Source organism: Notolabrus celidotus, chromosome 14, assembly GCF_009762535.1.
Source record: "Notolabrus celidotus isolate fNotCel1 chromosome 14, fNotCel1.pri, whole genome shotgun sequence".
NCBI classification, from domain to species: Eukaryota; Metazoa; Chordata; class Actinopteri; order Labriformes; family Labridae; genus Notolabrus; species Notolabrus celidotus.
Genome location: NC_048285.1, coordinates 16491102 through 16519052, shown reverse-complemented (window position 1 = coordinate 16519052; position 27951 = coordinate 16491102). Strand labels below are relative to the sequence as shown.

Sequence of the window (27951 nt, the reverse complement as noted above, 5' to 3'; positions counted from 1 at the left end):
GCGAGTTAAAGTTAAAGTTGGTGATTTCATTGTAAAAAAAAAAAAAACTGTCCACAGCTATGTTGCAGCCTGTTTGTGGTTTTGCTTGTCTTGGGTCTTTACTGTGAAAGGAGCAGCCGTTTGTATTCACAGTTATCCAGTGTAGTTATACGTTTGTGTAAGGCGGTTTGCAGAGCTCTAGTGGTGTATGACAAATTGCAGAGGAGCTGTCCAAAGTTGAAGGGGTAAAAAAACCTCATGATTATTTTGCACACTTAAAACAAAAGTTTGTGCTACCCGAGACCCTGTCTGCAGCAGAACACAGCTTGGCTTTCACGTAGAAACCCTGGCTGGCTTCTCCACACAGGGGTTGTGCTGTTACCTGCTGTACAGTGCACAATAGGTGCCTCACAAAACCCCACTTCAAAACACACACACAAAAGTTACACAAGGTATAAAATCCTTCAAACATGCATGTGATTGGGATACAACTTACTGCTATTTCTTACATTCTATTTATACAGATAATAAGGAGTTCTTAAGGTTTTTATTCTTATACGTCTTTTATTCTTATGTCATTATATTATTGCATTTTATTAAAAGCTAAATAAAGTAATATGAACCAAAAAAGTCAAAGTGACAATTAAAGGAAACCAGTAATAAATGAAAATGTTTTTCCAATAGCCAAACCATTTACAGTTACACTTCTCTTTGACTCCTGAAGGTTCAAGTCCATTCACATGTTGCTAGAGGCATTGTTCATGTTTCAGAGTCCATGATGTATGTCTCAAAATTCGGTTGGAGTTCAGACACCAGGGCATCCACAAAGTCCTCAATGGTGGGCTGCTTCTGCAGCATCCCTGTCACAAGAAAAACAAAGCAAAATCACAAAAACAATTTTACAACTCCCATTTCAACCAACCAACCAACCAACCAACCAACCAACCAACCAACCAACCAATCAACCAATCAATCAATCAATCAATCAATCAATCAATCAATCAATCAATCAAATCAAATCAAATCCAATCAATCAATTCAAATCCAATCAATCAATTCAAATCCAATCAATCAATCAGATCAATCAGAGATATGATAATTATGAGACGGATAGTGCAGATCTTTCAAAACAGAACGGGGCTGTACAGAAAAACAATTCCAAAAAGGGTATATATTTTTAATAAATTATTTAAAGCAAGAGCTATTTAAATCCTGAATTAAGCTAATATTTTTTTTATTGCATACAGGCTGCTGCTCCAGAGAATCTCCTGCAATGCATTTAACTCGTTCATTTCTCAACATTTTCTACTTCAGCAATTAAAATAACTTTGGTCAAGGCAGATGGCTGTCTAACATGAGTCTGGCTCTGCTCGAGGTTTCTGCCTGTTAAAAGGACGTTTTTCCTTGCTGCTGTAACTAGCTAAATACTGCGAGGTGCAATGCTCATGGTGGATTAAGATGACATAAGATCGAGTCCTGTCAGTAAGAGGGGACTGGATCGTATCCTGGCTTGATGTTGGGTCTTTGTTAATAATTGAACATGGAGTATGTTCTAGACTTGATATGTTTGTAAAAGTGTCTTGAGATAACATGTCTGTGATTGATTGATTTGATTGATTGATTGATTGATAACTATGCAGTATACTATACAATTCTGACACACTCACACACATTCATTAATACAGACTTTGACCATTGTTGTAGACCAAATAAGACTGTGCAGCCGGCAAGCAAGCCCGGTAATGGCTCCCTGTGTATCCCTGTCTGCCAGCTCCTGCGTGGAGGTCTCTTTGCTTGCTTTACAATTCAGTTGAACGCTTGCTTTGAAGTTAGTTAATTTCCCCTTGTGTAGCTGCCAAAGTAAATAGGCCCGTTCTCCCTCCCCCTCTTTCCAGCATTGGTCACCTCTAAAGCGCACACTTGGCCGCTCAAATACACACATACTCTGACACAAGCATGTCTGCACAGGCATCCGTGAAAGGGGACACAAGGAGTATCACACAGAAATCCTGAATGCATGGACGCACAGCAAGACGCATACACGCACACGCACACGCGCACACGCACACACACACACACACACACACACACACACACACACACACACACACACACACACACACACACACACACACACACACACACGGCTATGTTGCTGAAATCCTGAAACTAGCAGATACTTCTAGATTGCAAGTTTGGCCCAGCCTGCAGTGAACTGCCTTGCATGAAAGTGCAAGAGAAGGGATTATCATCTCCTCTTATGCTGGTTGCACCCTGCCCCTTGGCTACAAGATGATACCAATATACAGTAGTCCCACAACCACAAGATCCCGTGACTAAGGCAGCCACATGAAAGCAGTGCTTTCCAAACATTTTTGATAGCCCCAATACAGAGGACACTGAGACCAGCTTAGCAAGTTAAGATCAAATCAGTCTCCTGAGAACATGCACTGAAAGATAACATATTTACATAAATCTTCAGGGACTACAGTGCAGTGTTTCTGATACCAGCCCTCTGGAATGTATCTGTTTTTATATCAACTACTGGAACAACTTCATACTTTCAAAAAACAAATAAGCCTGTTTGCGTTTTACTTCCACTAGATCTTCAAATCTGCAGACGTGGGGAGTAAAACCAACCTTTGTGTTTATTAAGACAGCCTACAACTAGCATGCCTCCCTCCTAAGCTCCTTGTTAGCACACGTGTGCAGGTAATGAAAAACAGAGGAGGGGTTGAGTTGTATTTTATACAGTCTATGGGCTGAACAAGCTCCGAGCTCTGACTTCCGTTACAGACTGGATGACGTTATGACGTATGAAAAACACTGAAAACTGAAACGGCTCGTTTCACACACATTTACAGAAAGGTGGAGAAATCAGAACAGGACCACAATGAATATTTTTCATTTTCGGGGGCTTTGTAGACATGCCAGGGAAACATATTTCAGGTAGAGAACCATTAAAAAGTCGATTTGCATGATATGTCACCTTTAAGAATACATTTAAGAAATATTATGAAGATGTTGGTGAACGAGGCCCAATGCCTTTTTAGGGTAGACCTTGCTTATTCAGCAAGACTCTTCTCCCACAGCATGACTCCATAGTAGAAGAGTCCAGGTACTGAACTGACCTGGCTGCAGTCCCGACTGGTCCCTTTTGGCACAATATACAATGAAAAATCACGTCAAAGGAAACCCTAAACTGTTGAGCTGTGGAAATTTGATATCTGGCAAATGGTAAATGGCACTTGTACAGCGCTTTTACACTATTACACACACTCACTCACTGATAGTAGAGGCTGATATATTGTAAGGGACCATCATCCATTTGGGGTTCAAAGTCTTGCCCAAGGAGGGAACTTCCACATGTGACTGCCGGAGCTGGGATTGAACCGCCAACCTTTCGATTTATATACGACTGACTCTACCCACTGATCCACAGCCACCCCAAGAATAGAATAGGACATCTCACTTTCGAAACTCCAAAAAGTGTTGTCCTTGATTCCCAAATGAATGTTAATAAAAGAAAAGTGAAGCAACAAATGGATAAACATGCTCCTGTCCCAACTTTCTTGAAGCGTGTTGCTGGTGAAATGTGTTTTTCAGGTGACTCTTTTCATTTTCAACATTTTATGCTCTTTGCACTTTTTCAATTAAATCTAGTGTTCAAATGATTTTGTTTATTAAAGTAGGCAGAATCATACTGTCATATTTGGTAATGCACCTAGGAAATTCAGAGCCAAACTAATCCTGGGCTCTACTCTGTGCCCATTGTAAGGTGTGGACAGGTACTGCCAAAGTAAGTCATCTCTGATTTGAGAGTTAACATTTCCTTTCATGATGACAATGATGCAACCATTAAGAAACAAGGGATCCTCTCATCAGAGTCATCTCAGAACCCTGGAAGTATGCCAAGTTGATCGAAAGGGTTGGGTAAAACAATAAGTGGTAAAAGACACTTAGCAAAAAAAGTGTTAACATTTTTAGATAAACTGCTTTAAAGTTAAACATGTTGGCTACTTGAGAGCCCCAAATGTACCCACTGAAAGTCACAGTTAGTACTGTAGTTGAATCACCAAACCTTTAGTCAGAGTAGAGTCTCAAATTCCCAGTGTTCAAATCGGATTACAAGTTACCAAAGAAGTATCCAGGTCAACGCCAAGTTGAGTCTCTATTACCTGAGTTTAAGCACGGTTTGGGTCCCCATAGCAAAAATCTGTACATGGTGCTTCCTGGCAGGGACTGCAGTCCAAGTTCAACTCCCCCACTACCCCTCCTACTCTCCAATGTAGAATGCAGTCAATGCTATGAGTCTGAGTCCAGGTCATCAGTGCTTGAGTCCAAACTGAGTCACAAGTCCTGAAAACAGGACCAAAGTCGGACTCAAATTCCAGTCCTGAACTCCAGTACTACAACAGTGGTTGCAGTGTCCATCGCCTGATTGCGCAAGAAGCTGCAATAAAAAATTTTTTTTTTGTATAATTGCCCAGAGATTTGAATTATTTTAAGTGAACGCAGCAGGAAAAAATAAACTTCCTATAAACAGATTAGGAAAACAGTAGTCGTGCCGTGTCCACTGTCGCTGTTTTTTGCGCTAGGAGCACTCATGACCTTTCAGAGCGCTTCTCAACAGCGTTTACTTTTGTTAGGTAAGAAAGTATTCCTGCGGCACTTCCGCTTCCCTAAGTAGAGACCGTTGGGTCTGTTTTAAAATGCTCTGTATGCTTCATACTTTTATTCAATGACATTTTATGAAGAAACTGTAGAAAATATTGATAGGAATCGTGTCATAGCATTAGCAGCAGCTCTAAACTCGGAAATTGCACCTCGAAAAAACAAGTGTGATAACTTTTCTCCTCTGTACAGACCTCAGCCATTGCTGTTGACAAAATTGATAACGGAAGTGCTGCCCCTTCTTGAGTCTGATTGGTCAGTGATCAAGAAGTGACATAGATGAGCACGGCGGTGTTCAAAAAGTTGAACTTTTTTCAACTGAGAGCGCTGCAACAAAAATCAGCCGAAGGCGTTTTTGCGCTGAGCGCAGAATCACATTGAGTATGAATAGAAAACAGGTGCTGCCAGTGCAATAAACGTCAGCAGTGGACACAGCACCTAATAATCTTAGGATAGAAATTTGAACAAAGAATAGGTTTTGATATTCTCTGGCAGCTTTTCTTCGAAAACCTAATTATTTGTTAACTTCCTAAGAGTAAATGTAATCTGCAATTTTTTTGTACATCTATTCTGCTACTTGTGCACTTATCAGCACTGTCAAAAAATCCCCCCTTTCCACTCAGAAGGCTTTGTTGAAACTAGCTGCCTAAGTGCAATTGATATTCATCCTGTGGGTTTGTCTGTGTTCTGTTCTGTTGTGATTTAATTGGTGGCTCTTACAGGCCACTGACACCCATTGGGAGCGGTGTGCCACATTCTAAAATGTAAGAAATGTAAACAAAATGCAGCATGCAGTTCATTTAGCCTCCACCTCACTGTCTCTTTTGTATAATCTTTTTATGTGTATGAAACTACATACTGCCACACAGCTTTGAGCAATCTAAGATTATGATCACACGTTTAAAAGAAAATTACTGGCTGCCTCAGAAGTGGTTCAGTCCCTGCTCATAACCATTCTAAACATGTCAAGGTGTGGAGAAGAGTTGCCTGTGTCAAACCTGGGGGCAAAACCTTCATCTTACTGCCTCTGTAATTACACCTTTGAAGTTCAAGAAGTGCTCTCTACAAATAAGACTTAAAACAGCAAGCAAGAAGAGGGTGATGTTAAACACTCTATAGGTAGGCTGTTTGTTGAGCAAATTCCTTCACAAATGAAACTTTAGCCAAGACCTTAACAAAATATAACATCTATATATAAATTTTATGAATTTCTTTAGATTTTTTAAAGACATGGTCCCAGAGGAATCCTTGTGATTCTGGTCAGGGGACCTTTCATGCGGAGCCACATGATATTGGCCTTTGTGTTTTTTATTGAAATTTTACAACAAACTTGGGATGAATTGCCATGAAATTTGGTGAAGATATTTTCCTGAATTGTAATAACCCTTATGAGTAGCAGACTTTTCATTAATTGTCACCATCTGGTTAATTACTGATACTCTGCTTTATTACTTTGTACCTACATAAATAATAATGATTTTGCCTTCAGTCTCACCTGAACTTGTACTGGGATTGGACTGTTCAACTTTAATCAGCAGTTTGTGGCATGCTAGCAAGATTAGAGTGCAACTTGCAGGTTGGAGACCCTATTGAATCAACGTCTAGGAAAATTTATTTAAAGCCTCTGGTAACCCAAATCAACAAAAACTTTCTATATTTATAGTCATATGTCCGGGTTAACTTGGATATGTATGACGAAATAAATATCAGACCAATCATAAATAAAACACTAAGCCACATCCACACAAGTTCAACAATACTACTCCATTCAAGTTCAGTTTGTCTTCTAACGTTTAAGCAAATCCCTTTCTTTGTGGCCTTAGCTGTTAGCTTGTTTGCCAATCATGTACTGCCTGTAATCTGTCTGTATAGCTATGTCCTTGCTCTTTGTGCCATCGTGCTCGTGTGTCCCTGGCTCCACTTCTACCCGTGAAGTTGACAGCTTGTTGTCATTCTTCTATTTCACAACTGCAGTGGAAACATTGGGCCGCGGTTCAGTTGAGCTGTGCTCGACTGGCAAAAGCAGAAATGATCCGCTCATTTCCCCAGGATCGGTTCGCTAACTATCCCCAAATACCCCCCAGTTTAGCCAAAAGGCTTCAACGGCTGTTGGAAAAGAACGTTTTTAGTATCCTGAAAGCGACTCATTTTGCCTCTAAATTTGCTCCCTTATGTCCTGCAAAACATAAAACAATCAACTTTCCCAGCAGCTTTTTACAAACAAAGTTATGTGTAAATATTGTAAAATGTAATCTGCAAGTTGCCCTTTGACTAAATCAACATATTAAACATCAAAACTGCTTCACATTGGCATGTTAGCCCATAGATGTAATCACTGAACTTTTTAGGAAATAATATATAGGTAATATACTAAATGATACAAGGCCAGCTGTATGGATGAACTACTTTAATGAAAATGAAAGTCTGTTTGTAAGCATAGACTGTATAATTAATGGATGTGTTATCTGTGACTTCACCCTTCTGTTTCTGAAGTGCTGTTTTGAAGCCAATCGTCAGTGGGAGCCATATTGGAAATGCTGATCGCAACCCAACTTCTGTCGAGCTAATGTGAGGTAAAGAGGCGGGCTTTGAGCCTCCTCGCCAACAGTAGTGTCCTACAGTGTTCCCGCCTGTCAATCAAATCAGTCATGTCCCTAAATGGGCAAAACTTGTAATCTTAATATCTTCTGAACCCTCACGTTAGAAAAATATTCACCCTCTGTACAGTGTGTGCCGATAGATAAATTTGCTCTTCAGACCTAAGCCAGTTTTTTAACCAGGCTGTAAACATGTTTATTGATGCTGCAAATATCGTCTTTTTTTAATTGGTGTGTATGTGGTTTCCGGTGTTTCTGCAGCCAGCCTCAAGTGGACACTCAATGAACTACAATTTAGAAAACTCCCACATGGGCCTCATAATTTGAGACCGGAGGTTGCCACTTGTTTTCAAGTAGAGCAAAGGATGGTTCATATTGCTGCTTTACATCTTGGCTTTGAACTAAATCTGAATCCCTTCTTCTGTTCAGAACTTAGCTAAACTTAATTTCCACAATGATGTTAGGGATGTCCACAGAATTACCTTGCTCATGGGATTTATTAGTGACTTGGCTAACAACTGTAATTCATTAGAAAGAGCAAAAAGGTCCTGACACTAAGTTACCAAGCCCAAGCAGATCCGGATTTTTTTTCCCCAGCCCCCTGAGGCTATGGGGACAGTCTGGGTTCTCTAAGAGCCAAAGATTAGTCCCTCCATCACCTTTAATTCCCTTATTTCTTTGTCTTTGTCTCTTACCCCCACTTCTCTCCAGCATGCTGACACAGTTGTGATACTGCTGCCCTGAGTTTAATGGCTACATTTCAATTTCAAAAGGTTCTTCATTAGGAACATTCAGAAGTGAGCTAAGAGCAATTCAGATAAAAGCTAGCCTCTGACTGGCCTTGCTAGGCCTGCTCAAATTCCATGTGCTAGTGCTCAAACAACCAACTCACCAAAGGGAATAGCAAGGAAATTCTACACACCTACATTAACAAGGGTCTTTGTTTAAACATGAATATGTGTAATGGATTGGATCTGGAATCTATCTTTTTTCTAGTCTTCCACTCCCCTTCTTTCCGAGAGTTGCCCTTATATGACGTATGAGGGCATTCATATGCCTAAAACGTATGAGGACAATCCTTATTTGCTTCAAAAGGTTTTAACGCTCCTCCAGAACTTAAATGTATTTGACTCTAGTTTCAAAAAGAAAGGGGTTGGTCTGAGATTAAAACTGACTGCAATGTAAGACTGGAACAACATCTAGGCTTTCCATATTTGATATAACATCAAATTATGCTGCTAGTATCATTTCTAAAATGGTCATTTTTTATAATTTTCAGGCTTATACAGTGACTTTTGGCTAGGAAAGATGAAAGAAGAATCAATATTACTATACCAACTACCCTGCAGACAGGACCTTGGCCTATACATAGAGTAGCATTCACTTCAAAGGGTTTAATAAAAGCAAATATTGACACAAGAATGGTAGATATCATTTTAAGGCTATGATCTGTTGTTGGCTGTAATTTCAGAGGAGTACAGCTGGCTGGCTGGAGCAGTTAGAAGGACACTCTGATCCGGAAAGGGGGGGGGGGGGGGGGGGGGATCCTGAGGGAGAGATTTACAGTACTCTCTAAAAAGTCACCTGATATTTCTACTCCCTCCCTCTCCCCGTCTGCCTCTTCTCATCTTCTATTCAGCTGTGGTAGACATGCCACTATGGCTGTGTGATGCAGGGAAAGAGAAAGCGAATGGATAATGAAGGGAACTGAGCAAAAGGAGGATGTAGTCTAAACAAGTAGCTGAAGAAGAGAGCCTACAACCATGCTATTATCTGAATGCTCACAACAGCATGCCAACATGGGGAGGCTGTGGTAGACTGGGTTGTTTCTTAATCAGGAGGCTTGCAGTGCATGATGTGTGCAAATGTTTTTTAGTACCGATGAACAGTTTCAAAGTCTATGTAGCAGCCTCTGTAATCAGTGAATAAATGTGTGTTCGGGAAATGGTGAATTTTGGTGGTGTTTTAAGTGAGAACGTGTTGTAGAAGTGCAGGTACAGAGGGAAAGAAGCTTATCAAAGGGAAGAAGCTTACCATTGCCTTACTGCAGTGTTTTTCAACCATTTTTGAGCCAAGGCACATTTCATACCAACCAAAAGTTTTACAAAATGACACATTTAGTCTCTCAATATATGAATCAATGTATCTGAGAGAGGGACTTCGGCTACTTCTTTAACTGCATCAGGGCGACACATCTTATTTACAATGGCTTTTGCAGGTAGTATTAATGTCTCTGCCACAATGTGTGACTTTTTTGATTTGGCTACGAGTTCAGCTACTAAGTAGCTAGCTTTGAGAGCTCTCGCAGACACAGAAGTAGTTTTTCTCATATAAGTTGCCTTTTCAACCACCCATATTACACTCTTCATCCAGGTTAGAATTTTGTCCAGGACCCAGTTTGGAGTTTTCATTTTTCCTTTTTGAATATTTATCCATCGCTATGTCACATACACCTCACGCGAGCTTCATTAATTCTATTGTCTTAAATTAACAAGGTCATTAGTGTGCTTTATTGCCACCTAGTGGGTGGGTAGCGCAGGTCAGTATATGGACAAGTATTTAATTACTCAGCCAGCCACTACACTGCAGGCACAGATGCACTCCACGGCACACTTGACAATCTGTCAAGGCGAACTAGTGTGCCACGGCACAGTGGTTGAAAATCACTGCCTTACTGTACATCATTTCAAAATCTGTAAAAATTTGATTTTCTTTCAGTTATGAAAAGCATTTTTATGAAGGAAAACCAACCACATGGTTGAGTTTGAAATAGATGTGACGGTCGCTAGAAATAAACTTATTCAAAGCTTTCAGATTTCAGCGTTCAGCTTCAGCATTTCAAAACATTTGCTGTAAGGAAATGCAACTTTTCTATTTAACTTTAAGCTAGTTGTTGGTAGCCCTGCAACCATTTGAATGGAATTACCAACGACTAGCGTAAGCCCCCCTGAGAGAGGTAACCCAAGGAGGCCATTTTTTGTTGCGACCTCGTGGGTGTCACTGAGCACCTTCACAAGGTTCTACAAAGTAAACATCACCACTCCTTGTCCCCTGGGCATCTCCTGAATTATTCTGCGTTGGGGTGTGGGAAATGATGGTATTAGATTCTGACGGATAAGAATGTGTCTATGATCCACTATTGCATATAGATTTTAGTATCGGCACATTCTATCTGTTACAGTTCTATGCTCATACAGACACATATTGATGTCAATTTGAATGCATGGACCCAGCGCTTTGATGCTGACCAGGGGCTAAACACATCTGCCACATCAAGTGAATCCTCTGCATTATGAAGCTGAGTATGCTAAGTATGACAGCCATACATCTTAAAAGTTTCTCTCGGTATCAGATTACACACACGCTGGGCATAGCAAAGATGGCAATGACAAAGATAGTCTCACTGTGGTTTAAAAGTAATCACACACTCCACTGATAGCTCACTCTTGCTTGTTTATCATTTGAAACACATTTAAGTTAAAATACTATTACATTTGATTAAGATTGTGCTTTAAAATGCTCGCTTTTGTCAGACTTGAACATGGGTGCGGTTAAGGGGGGATAATTGGGACTGATACCCAGAGGACTAGTTGATGGGACTGAAATGAAGGAATATTTTTGGTGTGCATTTTTTTACTAAGATATGTCATAAGCAAGATAATATTAGCATAATAAATATACACCTTCAAGGAAGTAAAAGTATAGAGTGTGCTGAAGCAGAAAAGTGTGAGTGACCATTGTGAAACTGGTAAACCTACAATGCACTTACAACTGCTTCTGTCTGATGGCTAGCTAAATCCCCTATAGTAAAGGTTCAAACAACAACAATGTAAGTAGAAATATAAATCAATGTAACTTATAAATTAGACTACATAATGATAATGATAAACCAACATTTAATGGTCTTTCCTTGGAATTCATAAATTGACAATAATGCATCTTGTTTTCGGATTTGACATCAATAGAATGATGCTTTAGTAAATCAACTGAAAGAAAACAGGGATGAACTCTGGAAATCCCAAATCTGTGAAACTATGCAATGAACAAAGCAGTAACATCCAGCAGTGGTGGAAGTCCTTTATAAGGTAGGAAGACTGCTGCCTGGCGGCTGTGAAGTCAAAAGTGAGAGCCCTAGAAATGCAGCAAAAGTATTAAGGCCTGAATTTGCCTTACCTTCCACCATCAGCATTGGTTCCTTTGCTCCTCCATGTGCCAGCATCTCCCGTCGGTAACGTTCACCCATATCCCTGACAGAGGAAAAAGTGCCATGGAGAGACAAGAGAGACAGGGGTAAGAGATTAAGACAGTAGTCTCCCCTGCAAGCTCCACATACTCTGCTGAGCCTCCTAAGTTGCGTGTTCAGTCAGGTAACAGGAAACAGATATCTCAAAACTGCAGGTTGGACATATACAGACAGAAAGTAAAGAACAATGAAAAGGAAAGAGAAAATTGCAGTGGCTTTTTTAATTTTTTAAAACACTGTATTTAACTCTTGGAGGTACAGAGGTACAGGGATATCTACTATTATTAAAGCTTTTGAGTACAGGGGGATCTGCCAATATGAATGCTTGTGGTTGACTAAGAATTACATCTGGCATCTGCCAAGTTAGTAAGAGTTTTCATATTTTTAATTTACTATCGAAAGTAACCAGAAAATCAGTTGAACCAAATGCTATGATAGCACTGTTTGGTGTAACTCCACCCACAGCACCACTCTCTTCTCGAGAAACCACCTTCATGGCCTTCGTCACTCTTTTAGCCAGACGCTTAATATTGCTTCGATGGAAATCCCCCACAACTCCTTCCCATATAGTGTGGTTAAAGGACATTCTTCACTTTGTGAAGTTGGAGAGAATCAGACACTTAGTGAGAGGCTCCCTGAGGGAATTTCACAGGATGTGGGAATCATTCTTTAAGTATCTGCAGGAGCTGGACCTCTCTGAGATCCCTGATTAGATGGTTACCTTTTTGGCAATATTCAAAGTGATGTTGATGGCAGCAGACTGACCAATAACAATTTATTTATTTTGAATTGTTTTTATTTTGAATTTAATTTAATTTTTGTATTTATCTATTAAATTAATTATTTATTTACTTTATACATATTGATTTGTATACACTTTTCTATATCATTTAAATGTTAATACAATATGCACCACTATTGTTATTGTTATTATTGTTGTTGTTGTTGTTGTTGTTGTTTGTCACTGTCTGTGTGCTGTCCTGGTTTTGTGTTGTTTGCACTTAACAAAATGTTAATAAACATATCTGTGGAGAAAAAAAAGATAGTAAGCTGATAACAAATTATATACTGATATTCATTGTGTATGTCTGCAGATTGAAAGTTGTGCTCATGCTGTGCACAAAAAACTAATCCATTTTTATATTTTACCCTCTGTATTATGTATCCAAATTAAATAACAATGAAAATATTTTGATATCTGCCAAAGTAGGTTAAGAAAAACTAGTTTATTGCAAAAATGCAATTTGAAAAAAATCGCTCTGCTGTTTGGTAAAGTTGGTAAGTTTTGAAGGATCTAAATGAAAAAAAAAACAGCAATGAAAAGACTGATTTAAAGGTTAGAATTAACATCAGCTGACAATTTCTGCTTTCTTAATTTGAAAGGTTTTTTTTGTCAAACAGTTGACTCACCTGTTTAAAGGATCCTGAATGAAGCACTGTTTCCACACCATTGACGCCACAGCACGGGACATAAGGTAAGAGTAGTACTTGGCCCCATAGCCAATCAGGTGGCTGAATCTCAGCTGCCATGCCTTCAGAAAAACAAACAAACAAACAAACAAAAAAACAAACAAAAAAGCCACAATTTTATGATGCACAATGCTAGCCCTTAACGTTTTTTTTTCTATCTTCCATTTAGTTCTAAGCAGCTCTTGTACCACACATTTGGAGCACGTCATTAAAACAGCTAAGCTGCCTTGTGTGAGTATAATCATATTGATGAGAGCAGTGAAACAGGTTATGTAAAGCTTAGGGACACAGCAAATTGCAAAATTAGTAGTCAGTGTGTGTTTGTTATTATTATTAATTATTATTATTATTACACATCCATGACAGGATGTGTCATAGATGCGTTGGAGACACTGCAATAAAATATCTTAACAAATCTGCTTTCCCTCACCATGATCCTGTGCTTATCCAATTAAAACAAAGTAAGCACAGCAGCCTTTCTTAGTTTGTGTGGACAAAATTAACATGCTGGTAGCTGAAAATTCTGGTGTGGTTAGAGGACTTGAGAGGAATGAGTCATTCAGTGGAAAACTATACAAGATAAACCACAGTCTTTGAAGTAGTAGCTGAAGAGTGGGAGGGCTCCATTTAATGGGATACTTAAGTTTTGGGAATACACAGCAGTTCTACAATCTCTTTTCCTGATGTCTCCTTTATAATTATAGTCCAGAAGTAAATGCTTCATGAAAGCCATTTCTGGCTGACTTACGGCAACAGCTGTAAAAATGAGGGGAAGAGGATTTTTACTTTTAAGGTTCTTTCAGATATTTCCCCCAGGGAAAGCACATTCAAAGTGTCCCGCTGTTGTCATTATTGCAGTGCTTCATAAAAGACTTGAATTGCTTTAACAAAGCTGTGCCTGGGTTAAGCATAGAAAACCAGAAAGAAAAAGGAAAGGAACTGGAAAGTGCAAGGCAATGGAAAGGCCAAAGAACTTCTCATTCAAAAATCATTTAGTTTCTGTCTTGTGATCTGCCAAGAGAATGAAACATAGAACTTTCTGTAGTTCATCTAAAGTTAAGACTATTTTAGGGATGAGACCAATAAATGTTTTTAAATAAAACACAACACATTAAATGATACACAGAGAGTGAGGGACTTACTGTATTGGGTGTATAAGGCAAGCCGTAGAATTTCTCCTGCATTTCCTTTAGGATGTCTGTGGTGGAGCAGTTCTGAGGTGTGCTGTGGTAGATCTGGTCTAAGACAGCATAGAATATCTGCCCAGGCAAGATGAAAAATGTATAAATGCTTCATCTGAATCAGTCTTGTAAATACAAACTTTACATCAAAAGAACAGGAAAATAGTAACACATTTAAAGCACAAGGACTTGGATTAAATTAATAACACAGCAAAGCATGCTATCTGCTGCATTGTTTAACTTTCACCAAACAAAATTAGTATTGGCTTCACGAGCACCAACTCATAAAGGAGGCTGTGTAGCCTCTTCAATCACTCAGTGCTACTATTTGTTGAAAGCCAAATATCTGAAAATACAATTAATCAATCTTTATTTGTATAACCCCAAATCACAACAAACGTTATCTTGAGACGCTTTTACAGACATATCAGGTCTAGACCATATTCTATGTTGAATTATAATACAAAGACCCAACATCAAGACAGGGTAAGATCAAGTCCCCTCTTACTGACAGGACTCGATCTTATCTCATCTTAATCCACCATGAGCATTGCACCTCGCAGTATTTAGCTAGTTACAGTGACAGTGACAGAAAAACGTCCTTTTAACAGGCAGAAACCTGAAGCAGAACCAGACTCCTGTTAGACAGCCATCTACCTCAACTGAGGCTACAGCTGTGAGTTCTTGTAAAATGCTCGGATATAAATGTAGGTTATGTGTGTGGGGTTCATCATGTTACCTGCAGTTGGGTGTCAGCTGCTCCGCAAACCTTCTTAGACTCACACAAGCGAGCCACCATACTCTCTGGCAACGGCTGAGCAGAAGCAGACAGACAATATAATTTGGTCAGTTAAACAATTTTTTTTAATCTCACACTTGTTATTAAAGTTCATTCTTTGCAATGTTGTAATTGTTGCTGTTATGTGCTGTCATCTATCATTGCAAAAAAACTGTCGTTCTACAATCACTTAGAAATGATTTTCAGGGAAAAGACTTCACAATGGACTGATTTTTAAGGGTTTAGGCCTACCTGTCCAGTTTCATAATGGCGTGCAAATTGGCCGATGACTCTAGAGTCTGTGGCAAAATACTCCATGAGGATGGAGGGGACTTCAGCAAAGTCAGTCGAACATCTGGTTCCTAGATGAGAGATATAAGAGCTTAGATATCCAAACAGAAATAGTGATATAAAGAAAGGTGCGCAAAGCTCATTCTTAGGATTAGCTTAGTGATATCATGTCAAAGATGATTCTGTGATTCATGACGGTAGGTTTAATAGTTGATTCAAAATGCCAATATACTGATACACTGATATACTTGAGAAGTAACAGCTACTGAATGATACAATTCTTACTCTACCAAGGAGCAACTTTTGGTTGTTTCTTGATGTCAATGAGAGATGAATGTACCTGTCACATGTTGGTAGTGAGTGCGTCCCAACATGGAATGCATGGCGTGTCCCATCTCATGGAAAAGGTTCTCCATCATGCCTGGGGTGAGCAGGGTGGGAGCTCTCTTGGTTGGGTGGGGAAGACTGAGCATTAGCACCACAACTGGAAGCTGGTACTGACCCGTTTCCTGGCACCAGCGGCCACCACGAATGGTGAAGTGACAGTCCTGGGAGAAAAAGGGAGGAGGTCGGACCATAGGTGGACAGATGAGTTAAGACAGCGCACATTTCTCTTTGCAGAATCTTTTATTTATTTATGTATCTATTTTATTTCTTGTATTTATCTGATCTTTTTAACTTTAACTGTTCTCTAATTTTGATTTTTACTCATACTTATTTTTAAATGTTGCTGTATTGATTTTATTTTTAATTTTTAATATTTTATCTATGATTGTCTTTTATTATTTTACCATTTCTGTCATTCTCTGTCTCTCTGTTCTTTTGTGAAGCACTTTGGGCTGCATGCTTGTATGTATGAAAGGTGCTATATAAATAAAGATGAGTTGAGTTGAGTTGAGTTTGACCACCAGTATTAGCTCGTTTCACTCGTACACATTCTCACACTGCTGAACTGCTGCATTTAGTGTCTTTCCCAACGACACTTCGGCATGTGACTGCAGGAGCTAGGAGCTAGGATCAAACCACCGACCTTCCGATTGATGGACAACCAACTCTACCCACTGAGCCACAGCCGCCCCAATATAGGGGCATGAGACTGCAGGGCCGTCTGCACACTTAGAAATCACACAGGTTTGAACAATAGACTGAATATTAAAATGGACACAATAAGCTCACTCTACTAGCAAAAACCCCCTAATCCTCCCTAATGCTAGCAGATGGAACACTGGTTGGACTACAACATTAAGATACATCAAATAACGTGTCAGCTCCAAATCAACATCATCAATCTGTTCTGCTGTTAACAGTACCGACATAAAAGATCTCCAGTCTTTATTGTAACAGAAGTTAAGTTCTTGCTTTGGTTAACAAAAAGGGTGTGACATCAGTCCAGCGGCTCTACCCAGCCAGGTTGTTCTGCACATTCCTTGGCTGCACTAGCACATTATGTCAGTGCCAATCAAGGCATTCTTTTGGCTTTGCATCTCACAATGCACGGAAGTGAAGGCATGTTGTCCAATCTACATACTGTCATTGGTTTCAAAAGAAATCGAAAGATGGGTGAATGCATGAATGTTTGGAAATTGAGGTAGTGCTGCTGGAAATAAAGCACAACTGGCTAATTACTACATTTAGTATAACCAGAAGTAGATATAACATAACCACCACAAACAGATATATACTATGATATAGGTTGTGCATTTATTATAAATGCTGCTGCTGTAAAACGAGAATGAACGTGTCATAGATCAGTCATTTAATTCCCATTTGTAAATGTAGGTTATTGAATAAATGTTTTCTTTTCAACATATATTAATATATACATTTTTGCTTGTGTTATTGTCTTACGTAAGCTTGTCCATATTTGAAATATTACACATTATATGTGTTACATATTCAATGTTTTACGCCTGTAGGCCTACACAGAAAGCAAAGCTAATTGTAGTCAAATTCCATTTATGGGCGTAAATGGTTAATATAGCTTGTTCTGATCTGATTCTGATATTTTGAAAACTTCTCAACCAAGTGAGAATTTATAATTTAACATTCTGCAGTTTGGACCAAACATAGCATTATTTAAATCAAAGTTGACTGATTTTAGATAATATATTTGAAAATGTATTTTAATTATGCCAAGATGCTAAATTAAGGGATGTACAATATCTAATTTTGCAGTGGCATGTCAGCGCTCTTGAGTGTTCTTGGATTTTGATGCAACTTTGGTGAATGACAGAATCTTCCTGAAAACAGCTGGATTGGGTTTTAGGAACAAACTTCGTCTTAAGAATGGTTGGTGAACTAGGACCAGTACTCTTTAAATGAGAGAGTTTACATTGTTAATAGGAAAGGCATGAACATGATCCATCAAAACTAAAGTAATGAGTGTTTGTGTTCACCTGATGAGGTTTATCTTGGCGGTGGAAAAAGTCACAGTAGATGTATCCCAATAATCCCTCAGTCTCATGTACAACAGCCTGGGGATGCACACATAGACATAAAACACACAATGAAAGACACAATAACACACAGTATTTAAAACCGTTCATCTTTGAAGTATGAAGTTTTGCAAATAGCTAATAACAAACAACCTTTAACAAACACAAACATCAAATCATGACTCATATATATTTTTTTAGTATTATTAGTAAGATTTACCAGCTTGCGGACATCCTCACTCCAGACCTCTCCAGCAGCGGGTTGTTCAGACATGAGGGATACACCATACAGCTGAGAGAAGAGGTTGTTCAAACCCTCCATACAGGCACCCAAAGACAAATAGGGACTGTAAAGACTTGGCTCTATGTTGTACCTGCCATGAGCAAAACACAAACAATGGACAATAAAGAAGGAGGCCATTTTGAATGACAGGTAATAAAAACATAGATTTGTACTAGGGAGCAAGTTATTCAATCTCCATCTAAGTCAAAATTAAGGCTTTACAGCGTTTCCCCACAGAATGACAGTATACTGTATGTGGTTGTGGGATACTGTGAGGGGAGGGCTGAAAGAAATACATAAATACATTAAATGTTACCTCAAAAATGTACAAATGTTCCAATTAATGTCCCAACAAATTCACTTTATTCAAGCTATGTCTTTGTTTAGATTTACAAACCCTGTTGGTTAGTGCAATTAAATAGTCAAATAGTTTGAATAGTTTGCACCATCAGGAGGATCTGGAGGTCTTCCTATAACATTTCTGCACCAAACATCTCTTGTCTTTCTGTGAAAGACAACAAGTGTCTGAATAGCATCATCAGATTGTGCTTCAAAATCACTGGTGTCCAGCCTAAGGACTTCTGCTCCCTTTGGACAATGCGGGTGGTCCAGAAAGCAAACAGAATTATAACCCGACCTGATCACATACATGGCAGTGAATTTGCAATCATGCCCTCAGGTCGGTGGGATTATGTGCCTGTGCGGAAAACAAACCGTTATGCAAATTTTTTTATTCCTTCTGCCATAAAGCCGAGAATCACTCTGCATCCCGCTCTGCTGTATGGTCACTGGTTGTGGTTGTTGTCGATGTCACAATGTGTTATTTATTTCCTTTACTGTATATTTTGTACTATGGATGAGTTGACTGTAAAACTGGATTGCCCTTCTGGGACTAATAAAGTATTCTGTAGTCTGTTTTCTGATTCTGAATCTGAATCCTTCATTCTGATCATTTTTTTCGCACCAAATTTTTCCACTCTGCACCATTTTTTAGATGACATTCTAGTCCTCTGTCCTTTTTTCGTGTCATTATTTTCTTCATGTGTAACTCTTTCAGATCATTGCTAAATGCATTCATTAAGATACATTTACAAATGTGTTGACTTCATCAATTATTTAGTTTCTGTAGTAATGTAGTCCTGCAGAATTTGTAAAGCTGTAGCTTTATACAGTTACCCTTTGTTTAGTTCATTATGTAGTTTTGTATGACATTACTGGGAAATTACAATTAGGTATAATAAATGCACATTTTGGAAACTAATGATTGACATTTTTTGAAGGAGAGAACAAATTATGGTGTTGATTTGAAGCAGACACTTATGGCAATGAAAATGTCAATGACTCTTTTAGAATAGAATAGAATAGAATAGAATGTACTTTATTAATCTCGAAGGGAAATTCAGTATTTATATACAGATATATATATATAATATTTTGGTAGTTTTAGCTACTTTTTCTCAATCCATTCCACCTCTACTCTGCTAATTCCATGCAGAATGCTGCATTTGTCAACAGAGCTGTCAATCATGATGTCACATCCGCCTTTTTAAAAAATCAATTAAAATTAAACTGGTCAGAAAAAGGAGCACTTAGATATAAATCAGCATGATATTAACTAAATAAAATGACAGAAACTATGTTTGAGAAAATTATGTTTGTTAAAAATATTTAACATGTATCTTGGGTCGAGGCAGATGGCTGTCTTACATGAGTCTGGTTCTGCTCAAGGTTTCTGCCTGTTAAAAGGAAGTTTTTCCTTGCTGCTGTAACTAGTACTAATGCTCATGGTGGATTAAGATGAGATCAGATCAAGTCCTGTCAGTAAGAGAGGATTGGATCTTATCCTGTCTTGATGTTGGATCTTTGTTAATAATTTAACATACAGTATTGTCTAGACCAGCGCTGTTTTTAAAAGCTTCTTGGGATAAAGTTTGTTGTGGTGTGGCGCTATACAAATAAAGATTGATTGATTGATTTTCATTTTATAGTTTGGCCTCTTTTCCCTCTATTAACATTACAAAGGTGAGGTTGATGACCTATAATGCAGCCAGACAGCAGAATTAGTTCTACATTTCATGGATTCAAGCAAAAACACTTATAAGAAGTCTATTTTAATATATAGCCTGTGATCAAACGTCTGAATGGTCAGTCGGCAGGGTTTTTTTTTACAAGATTTCCTGAACATGACATGTTTCAGGGCAGTTTGGTGAACTGGGTGAAGTGGACCACCTGTATAGTTACCTCAAAAAATCTTGCTTCATGGTGTACCTTGGAGGATTCACAGTAAAACACGAAAATCCCCAAAACATTGCAAACCCAAAACAAATCAAAAAAGCTATGGGTAAGTTTGCAAGTTGACATACTATCAAGATAACTATCTCACACAATCCTACGCTAGGAAATGAGGTTTTAGAGCACAGTAACCAACTCACCTTTCAGCACGCAAGACACCACTGAGGTACGGATGATCCCATGGCATGAGCTCCTATAAAATAATATATGATATCACATATAATAAAATTTAACATATTAAAAGTACAAGCATTTAATAATTCTGAATGAGTATGGAGTTATGTAATATTTATGTGCAAACCTCCAAGGCTGAATAAATGAAACTACTGCTGAAACTGCAGTTCTTTCAGAGGCCAGTTGAGGATAGCTCTAAAAAAGAGCCAATCACCCTCAGGCTATCATCACTATAATCTCTCTCTCTCTCTCTTATTCTTCTCTATCCCTCTTTCCTACCCCAACTCGGTTGAGGCAGATGGCTGTCTAACATGAGTCTGGTTCTGCTCGAGGTTTCTGCCTGTTAAAAGGAATTTTTCCTTGGCGCTGAAACTAGCTAAATACTGCGAGGTGCAATGCTTATGGTGGATTAAGATGAGATCAGACTGAGTCCTGTCTGTAAGAGGGGACTGGATCTTATTCTGTCTTGATGTTGGATCTTTGTTAATAATTTAACATAGAGTATGGTCTAGACCTGCTAGGTTTGTAAAATCATCTTGAGATAACGTTTGTTGTGACTTGGCACTACACAAATAAAGCTTGATTGATTGAGGCTCTGCCCCTGTCCATTACAGGACAATTAACAAGTTTAAGGTTGCCTTTCTATAGAAATACTTTGTTCCTCATGAACATTTTTGCTTGCTTTTAAATTAAGTGGGAGGCTGGACAACCATGTTACAACTCACTGTAAAGGAGAAATTTTGTGAGCGATCAAAGCCCTGATTTACTTGAAGATTAGATAGTTTGACAGCCCCTAACACTGTTGTATCAAGTCTTAGTTGAGAAAGTGACTGACACCGTTGCCAAACCAATGGGTAAAATCATGATGGGTAAGTCCTTTGATCACTCAGTCTACAGTAATATTTGTCCTAGTCATAAAAAGTGCTGTTGACAAAAGAAATAAATCACTCACAGAATTACGAGGGTTGAGTTTCTTCTTCATGTTTCCCATCATCTCAAAGTCTTTAGTTGTTCTGTAAGATTTGAAGGGAAACACAAGAACAGGTTATGAATAAATAGAATTGAAACATGTATTCCAGGGTTTAACCACCTCTCTCTATTAAGGATCAAGAGTCTATTTAGCATGCACTAGGCTGTAAACAGGAGAACACCCTGGATAGGCTCACTTTCACAGTTGTGGGTGATTTAGAGTCTAAAGTTAATCTGACATGCATTACTTTGGACTTTTAGAAGAATCACTTGCATACAGAAATAGTAAGGAGCCCTTAGCCTTCCAAGTGTAAATTAGTTGTACAAATGTGGCAAGAACTAAGCAAACCATCACCACCAATAATTATACAGGAAAGCATGCAGGTCACACATTTAAAGATATGTGGACTCTTCAGGCCACAAGCCAAGACCTACCAGCTTTTAATTTTGTATCGTCTTTCAAGAAATTTTGTTATGATATATTTGTTTAGATTTTTATTTTAAGTAGACAGTACCTCTCTGACAGCTTGTCTGTTAACAGTTGAAGGAAACTCATCACCGTCTCTGTGAAGGGCAATCAAATTTAGTTGAAGCATGTTAAACTATCTGAGACTATTTGCCAAAAGTGAAGCTTAAATCAATCATCAATCAATCAATCTATAATTGAATAGAGCCAAATCACAACAAACGTTATCTCAAGACGCTTTTACAAACATAGCAGGTCTAGATGGTACTCGATTGATTTTGTACTTGACTGTACTTGATTTTGATCTATCTATCCTATCTATATATCTGAAACTTGAATGACATAATATCAAACAAGCAATCTTTATTTGTAAAGTGCCAAATCACAACAAACATTATCTCAAGAGGATTTTACAAACAGCAGACCATACTCTTAAATTATTAACAAAGACCCAACATCAAGACAGGATACGATCTAGTCCCCTCTTACTGACAGGACTTGATTATATCTAAGTTGAGCATTGCACCTTGCAGTATTTAGCTAGTTACAGCGGCAAGGAATAACTTCCTTTCAACAGGCAGAGACTTCGAACAGAACCAGACTCATGTCAGAAATCTGCCTTGATTGAGTTGGGGTTGGAAAGAAGGATGGAGGAGAATAAAAAAGAGAGAGAGAGAGCGATGATAGTGACGAGACAGATAGTAGTAGTAGCTGTTGCAGCCATTATAGAGAACTGCTCAAGCTAAGGAAAAACTTCCTTTTAACAGGCAGAAACCACGAGCAGAACCAGACTAATGTTAGAGAGCCATCTGCCTCGACCGAATTGGGGTTGGAAAGAGGGATAGAGGAGAATAAAAGAGAGAGAGAGTGATGATAGTGATGAGGCAAATAGTAGTAGTAGCTGTTGTCGCCGTTAAAGATAACTGCTTAATATAAATCAACCTCTCGAAGGAGAACCTGTATTTTTAAACTACTACCTCTTAATGTAAAGCAATTATTGTCACAACATAGACTACAACTAGCTGTGTTGACACTAAGCATAGAGCATTAATATTAACCTGGTGTTTTGGCCATTGTTCCCTTTAGGGCTCTGTGCCCATATGTCTCGTAGCCCACTAGTTTGGCCAGTTTGTATCTACATTTCAGGAGTTCTTCCAGACACTCCATGAGATCTGCATTTGGATAAAGGAAAATCCGGTAGGCAAGTTCTCGCACCTGTAAGTGAAAGTGAGGACAGAGCAGAATTTACAATACAACACTATATTTGGATAACTATATCAACAAATACACAATGAAAAATACATTGTACATGTATAATGGAAAATAATCATTAATTCACCCTCTAACTGCAGTATCAGGTTCTTGTTGCAGGTATATTCAAATGATTCTTATCAAAGTAAGGACACAACAATTAGATTATTTTGATGGTTCTATTACAGTCTGAATAATAATCACAGTTTCACAGTAATCACAATTATTACGACTTTATTATCTTCCCAAAAATTGCTAAAGTATAAAATGACTTTTAAATCACAGCCATGTACTGGAAGTGTTAGAGATACTGATGTCATCTTAGTATTTTACACCAGGTAAATTACTAAAATACAATGTCTGGCTATACAGACGGGAAGAAGCAACGTTAAATGGTAACTGACCAAAGCACTTGAGAGAACTATTTCCTCTTTCATAGGCTTCATACTGCTTTGGTGCTGTTTTGCATCTGTTTACTTTGCACTGAAAGCCCAAGTGTCCCCACTACACATGAAAGTGGCTAAAGAAACACTCAGTTTAGTGAAGCTTCCATGATTAAATAAGCATGACATTCCAATGTGCAACCAATACTGACACTGGCTAATCCCTGCATCCCTCTGAAAGCATCTGAAAGGGAATCCGATGCCATATATCAGGACTGAATATGATACTATAGTGTTGAACATGCCCTTCAGGTAAGTACTACGATCCATTCTGGGGTAAAGGCGCCACCTGCTGAGCAATCGTGAGAAATGCTCCAATTACTGATTGAAATACATACCAAATCATCAGGGGCGTCTGCATGCAATCCTGCAACTTGGACAAAGCTTCCTTCACTTGCAAAGTGCAGATGTAGATGCTCAGGGATCACAGACCTTGCTATTCTATTTGGAAGGTGAGCACCAACAAGAAATTCATTGCTCAGATCCAACAGCTTCACGTGAAGGGAAACTGCCTCTTTCCTCTGCAGAGGGAAAAAGTAAGAGGTGTATTCAAATATATTTTAAGATACTTCATTATTATATTTCTGAATACATCTTCTGTTCACATTCATGTTTCCGATGATGATCATCTCACCAGTTTATCATTCAGATGAATTCCACTGATTTCAAAGTCAAACATGAACAACTCTGCAACTCGTCTGGGGGGGAAGAAATAAAGAAATGAATCCTATATCCCAAGCAATCTCAATGTCTACTTCAGAGTCAACTTGAAAATAAGAGGATAGCAAATTACCTGGAATCAGGGTCCATCTGAGCCACTATGTCAGGGTTGTCAAGCATTCTCTTTAGGCTCTTGCATAGCTCTACATTAGTGTTTAGCCTGAAGCATACAATCAGTAAATTTGATAGTCAACAAGTGTCTCAACAGAGCATGCAGAAATGGTATTTTGATGACTAGCGTTAGCCTGGTGTAACAATAATCTTTTTGCTCTTGAGTTCAATTTGAAATACTTTTTTCAAAGACATTTGTAAATGTGCATCCTACCTCTCCACAACCGTTCCAATCTCTATGCAGGTCTTCTCTGCAGCCTCTCGAAATGCTGCATCTGGGTGTGCTACTTTTACAAAATCTGCCTGTTGTAAGAAGAGACATAACAGTTCACTTACAATTGTTTTAAATTGTAATAAAAGTGAAATAAATGTAATTCTAACTAATTATATAACATCCCTAGCCTACCTGGCAACAGTTGTGTTGATAACATCTCAGTCAGTGTTGTTAGAAAAGCAACAGAAAGTTTTTATTGGCCAAACAAAACTCTAGTTGTTCTGGATTATAAAGCTGTTTGGTTTTGTTTGATGTGTTGTCAATAGCACAGTAAATGAACACTAAAATGCATACTGTTCTCCCCTTCTGTTTGCATTTTGGGCTATAAGTCCCAGACTAAAACTAGCCCTGCTGTCACACGCCTGTGGGCCCTTGGGTGCCTTTCGGTTAAAAGACTGATTCTTCTTCACTGTAAGGAGCGAAAGCCAGCATGCTTCATGAAGGACTCTTGGCTGGAGGATTACCTTGACCTGCTAAATATGGAGAGAGCTGCTGGTCTCTTAAAAGACTTTGACTGAGGTCTGAGTAGGCTCTGGGACATTATCATGAGAGGTCTGGGTTAAGAGCTTTGTACTGTATTTATCTGTGTTCGTGGTCCTCTGCAAGGAGACTCTTCCGTATTGTCGTCTACCTGCTGCTCTTACAACGGCTATTCAGCCTCCTAGATGTTTCGTTGTGTACCTGAACTCACCCATCATGAATTGGTTATAAATTATCATGTACCCCTCCCCCAGTGTTGTGGTGTCTGCTATTATATTGAATCTTTCCTTTCCTATGTCTGTTATTGTTTTGTCTTATGTCTCTGTGTACTTGCATTTTTGAAAAATCTAAATAAAATAAATAAATAAAAACATAAAAAAAAAAAAAAAACACTAAAATGCATCCATGTGTGAAATGATATTAAGTTGTTTCTAATGCAATACTATTATTTGTGTATTAGACTGTATAAATAAATAAAGATATCTTATATCAAATTTCATTCTATTCCAGTTGATCACTGATGAGTCTAATATTTTTCTATCTGGTAAAGGACACAAACTGGTATCTGAAATGAACAACGAATTAGATAAAGTTAACACCTGGTTTAAAGCAAACAGGTTATCACTTAATATCAACAAAAGTGTATACATGATGTTTACACCCAGAAACCTTCAAGTTAATAATAATTTTCCTGGTATACATATCGCCAATAATTTATTAGAGAGAGTTAAAGTTACAAAATTTCTGGGAGTTCTCATTGATGAAAATCTCACCTGGAAAATTCACATAGATCATATTACCAGTAAAATTGCAAGGAATATTGGAATCATCAGAAGAATCAGACAGTTGTTGCCAAGGAAAATCCTTCTTAATTTGTATTACACTATGATTTATCCTTATATATCTTACTGCAACATTGTTTGGCCTAGCACCTTTAAAAGTAACCTTAATGGTATTTGGTCTCTGCAGAAACATTTTATTAAAATAATCACATTTTCCAATCGATTCAGTAGTTCTACTCCTATTTTTCAATCATTACAAATCCTCCCCATCTTTGATCGTCTACAAACTAATATTTTTGTCTTTCAATACATTCACAACTTACTCCCAGTAAGCTTTCAGGATTTATTTCAGTTTAACTCTCAGATCCATCTATACCAAACAAGGTCTGTAAATAAACTCCATCCAGCTTTCTTTCGGACAACATTTTCTCAGTTTTCCATCAGATACAGAGGCCCTCACTTTTGGAACAGTTTACCTCGTCATATAACAAGTAACACAAATTTCAACTCATTCAAGAAACAAACCATAACATTTCTATTAGGTGAGTTAAGTAAAGCAACATGATTCAATTTTAATGCATATTTACAAACACATTATCTCCCCACTTTCCTAACTTATATATAAATATTCTGTTCTTTTGTGTTTTGTTTGTTTTTTTAACTTTCCCTTCTTTTCTTTTCATCATTGTTTTAAATATTTATCCCTCTTATTAATCTTTTTTTTTGTATATAGATTCTGTTTCTGCATTGAAACTTCGTTTGTGTGATGATTATTTTCTATGGAGGGCCACTCTACAAGCCTGTTAGGGTTTTTTTGGCTCCTCCTGCACATAACATGTTAGTGGTTAATTTTATTATTGAATTTTATTTGTTATATATTGGCTTGAGTTATTGAACATGCAATGTTTGTTTTGTACTTTTATATGTGAAATAAATAAATAAATCACTAATGCTGCCCTCGAATAATAGCTACCTTCTAGCTAAGGATAATTTGATACATAGCAAACTTTACTATATGTTTTCCACAAAAATGTAAAAGTTGTATAGATTTTTCACTTTTAACTCACCAGATCAGCCACTTTACACAAACCATCTGACAGCTGGTCAAAATACTCGACTGTCTTCACACCTGGAGCACAAGAACAAGCATTCTCCAACAGACGCTCTGTGTTTTTGAGAGCTGTTTGGGTTGCCACCTGGAAGCCAGCAGGACAGCTGAGCTCTGGCACTCCAAACAAACCCTGGAACAAGAGGTGTCACACACACACACACACACACACACACACACACACACACACACACACACACACATTATTTACCATGAACGCATTAAATATGATGGTAAGGCTGCATGATTTAATGTTGCAATGCTGCAGTGTAACAAAAATGCTGTACAAACCCCGTTTTTCTCCTGAAAGTTCAACCTCGTCTGTGTTTTGGCACTGAAAGCAGCTCCAACTGGTGCCCATGTTGTTACAGTGTTTCGAACATGAGCCCACATGCTCCTGTGCCTCACACAGTTAGGCAACTTCTTAAACGCGAACATTTTGTGAATCTAAACCTGTACTACTAAATCTGTCCTGTTGATATCTAACCTTATTGACGCGTGCTGTGACGATAGAGGGTGACAGAGAACATGCTGATGTTAGCTTCAACGATAGCCTAGTGTTGAAAAGTACATCTACAATATGATTGTAAATAAATCTACTATGCACATATTCTCGTTTTGTCCACCATGCGCGAGGCTGAGTACCTGTCAATGAAGTATACTGTGCTCGTGCGTTAGCTCACCGGTGTTCTATCAATGCTTGTGAAGGTAAAGATGGCACTTTCGTGAAAACAAAGAACATTAAAAAATATATAAATATGTATTGGTGACTGTAATCTCCATAGGAAATAAAAGGGCAACCAATTTCTAGAATTGAGAATACTTATACATGATTTTTATTGATAGTTAGAACAATAATCAAATGTAGTGAAAATGAAATGCTCGAAAGTGCGACCGCCAACTGGAAACATTTACAAACATTTTTTGTTGTTGTTGAAGAAACCTTTATT

The 27951-nt window shown here is 38.3% G+C and overlaps 1 protein-coding gene across 1 annotated transcript; it reads right to left on the bottom strand.

Annotated features, from left to right (window-relative positions):
* Positions 1-554: 554 nt before the first annotated feature.
* Positions 555-27717, bottom strand: mipepa (mitochondrial intermediate peptidase a). Its single transcript, XM_034701649.1, has 19 exons — positions 27293-27717; positions 26961-27134; positions 24572-24660; positions 24320-24406; positions 24161-24224; positions 23865-24047; positions 22891-23047; positions 21882-21930; positions 21350-21410; positions 20364-20416; positions 17869-18022; positions 17610-17687; positions 15554-15761; positions 15175-15284; positions 14884-14958; positions 14106-14222; positions 12904-13025; positions 11424-11497; positions 555-839 (listed from the first exon to the last, which is right to left on the bottom strand). The coding sequence occupies exons 1-19, from the start codon at positions 27437-27439 to the stop codon at positions 739-741; spliced, it is 2103 nt and encodes a 700-aa protein (XP_034557540.1). The 5' UTR covers positions 27440-27717; the 3' UTR covers positions 555-738.
* Positions 27718-27951: the final 234 nt, after the last annotated feature.

Coding starts and splice junctions, on each gene's coding strand:
- mipepa (XM_034701649.1), bottom strand. CDS start 27,439: ATGTTCGCGTTTAAGAAGTTGCCTAACTGTGTGAGGCACAGGAGCATG. Junction 21,931..22,890: donor AACAATGGCCAAAACACCAG/GTTAATATTAAT, acceptor TGCCCTTCACAG/AGACGGTGATGAGTTTCCTT. Junction 18,023..20,363: donor GGTGTCTTGCGTGCTGAAAG/GTGAGTTGGTTA, acceptor TGCTCATGGCAG/GTACAACATAGAGCCAAGTC.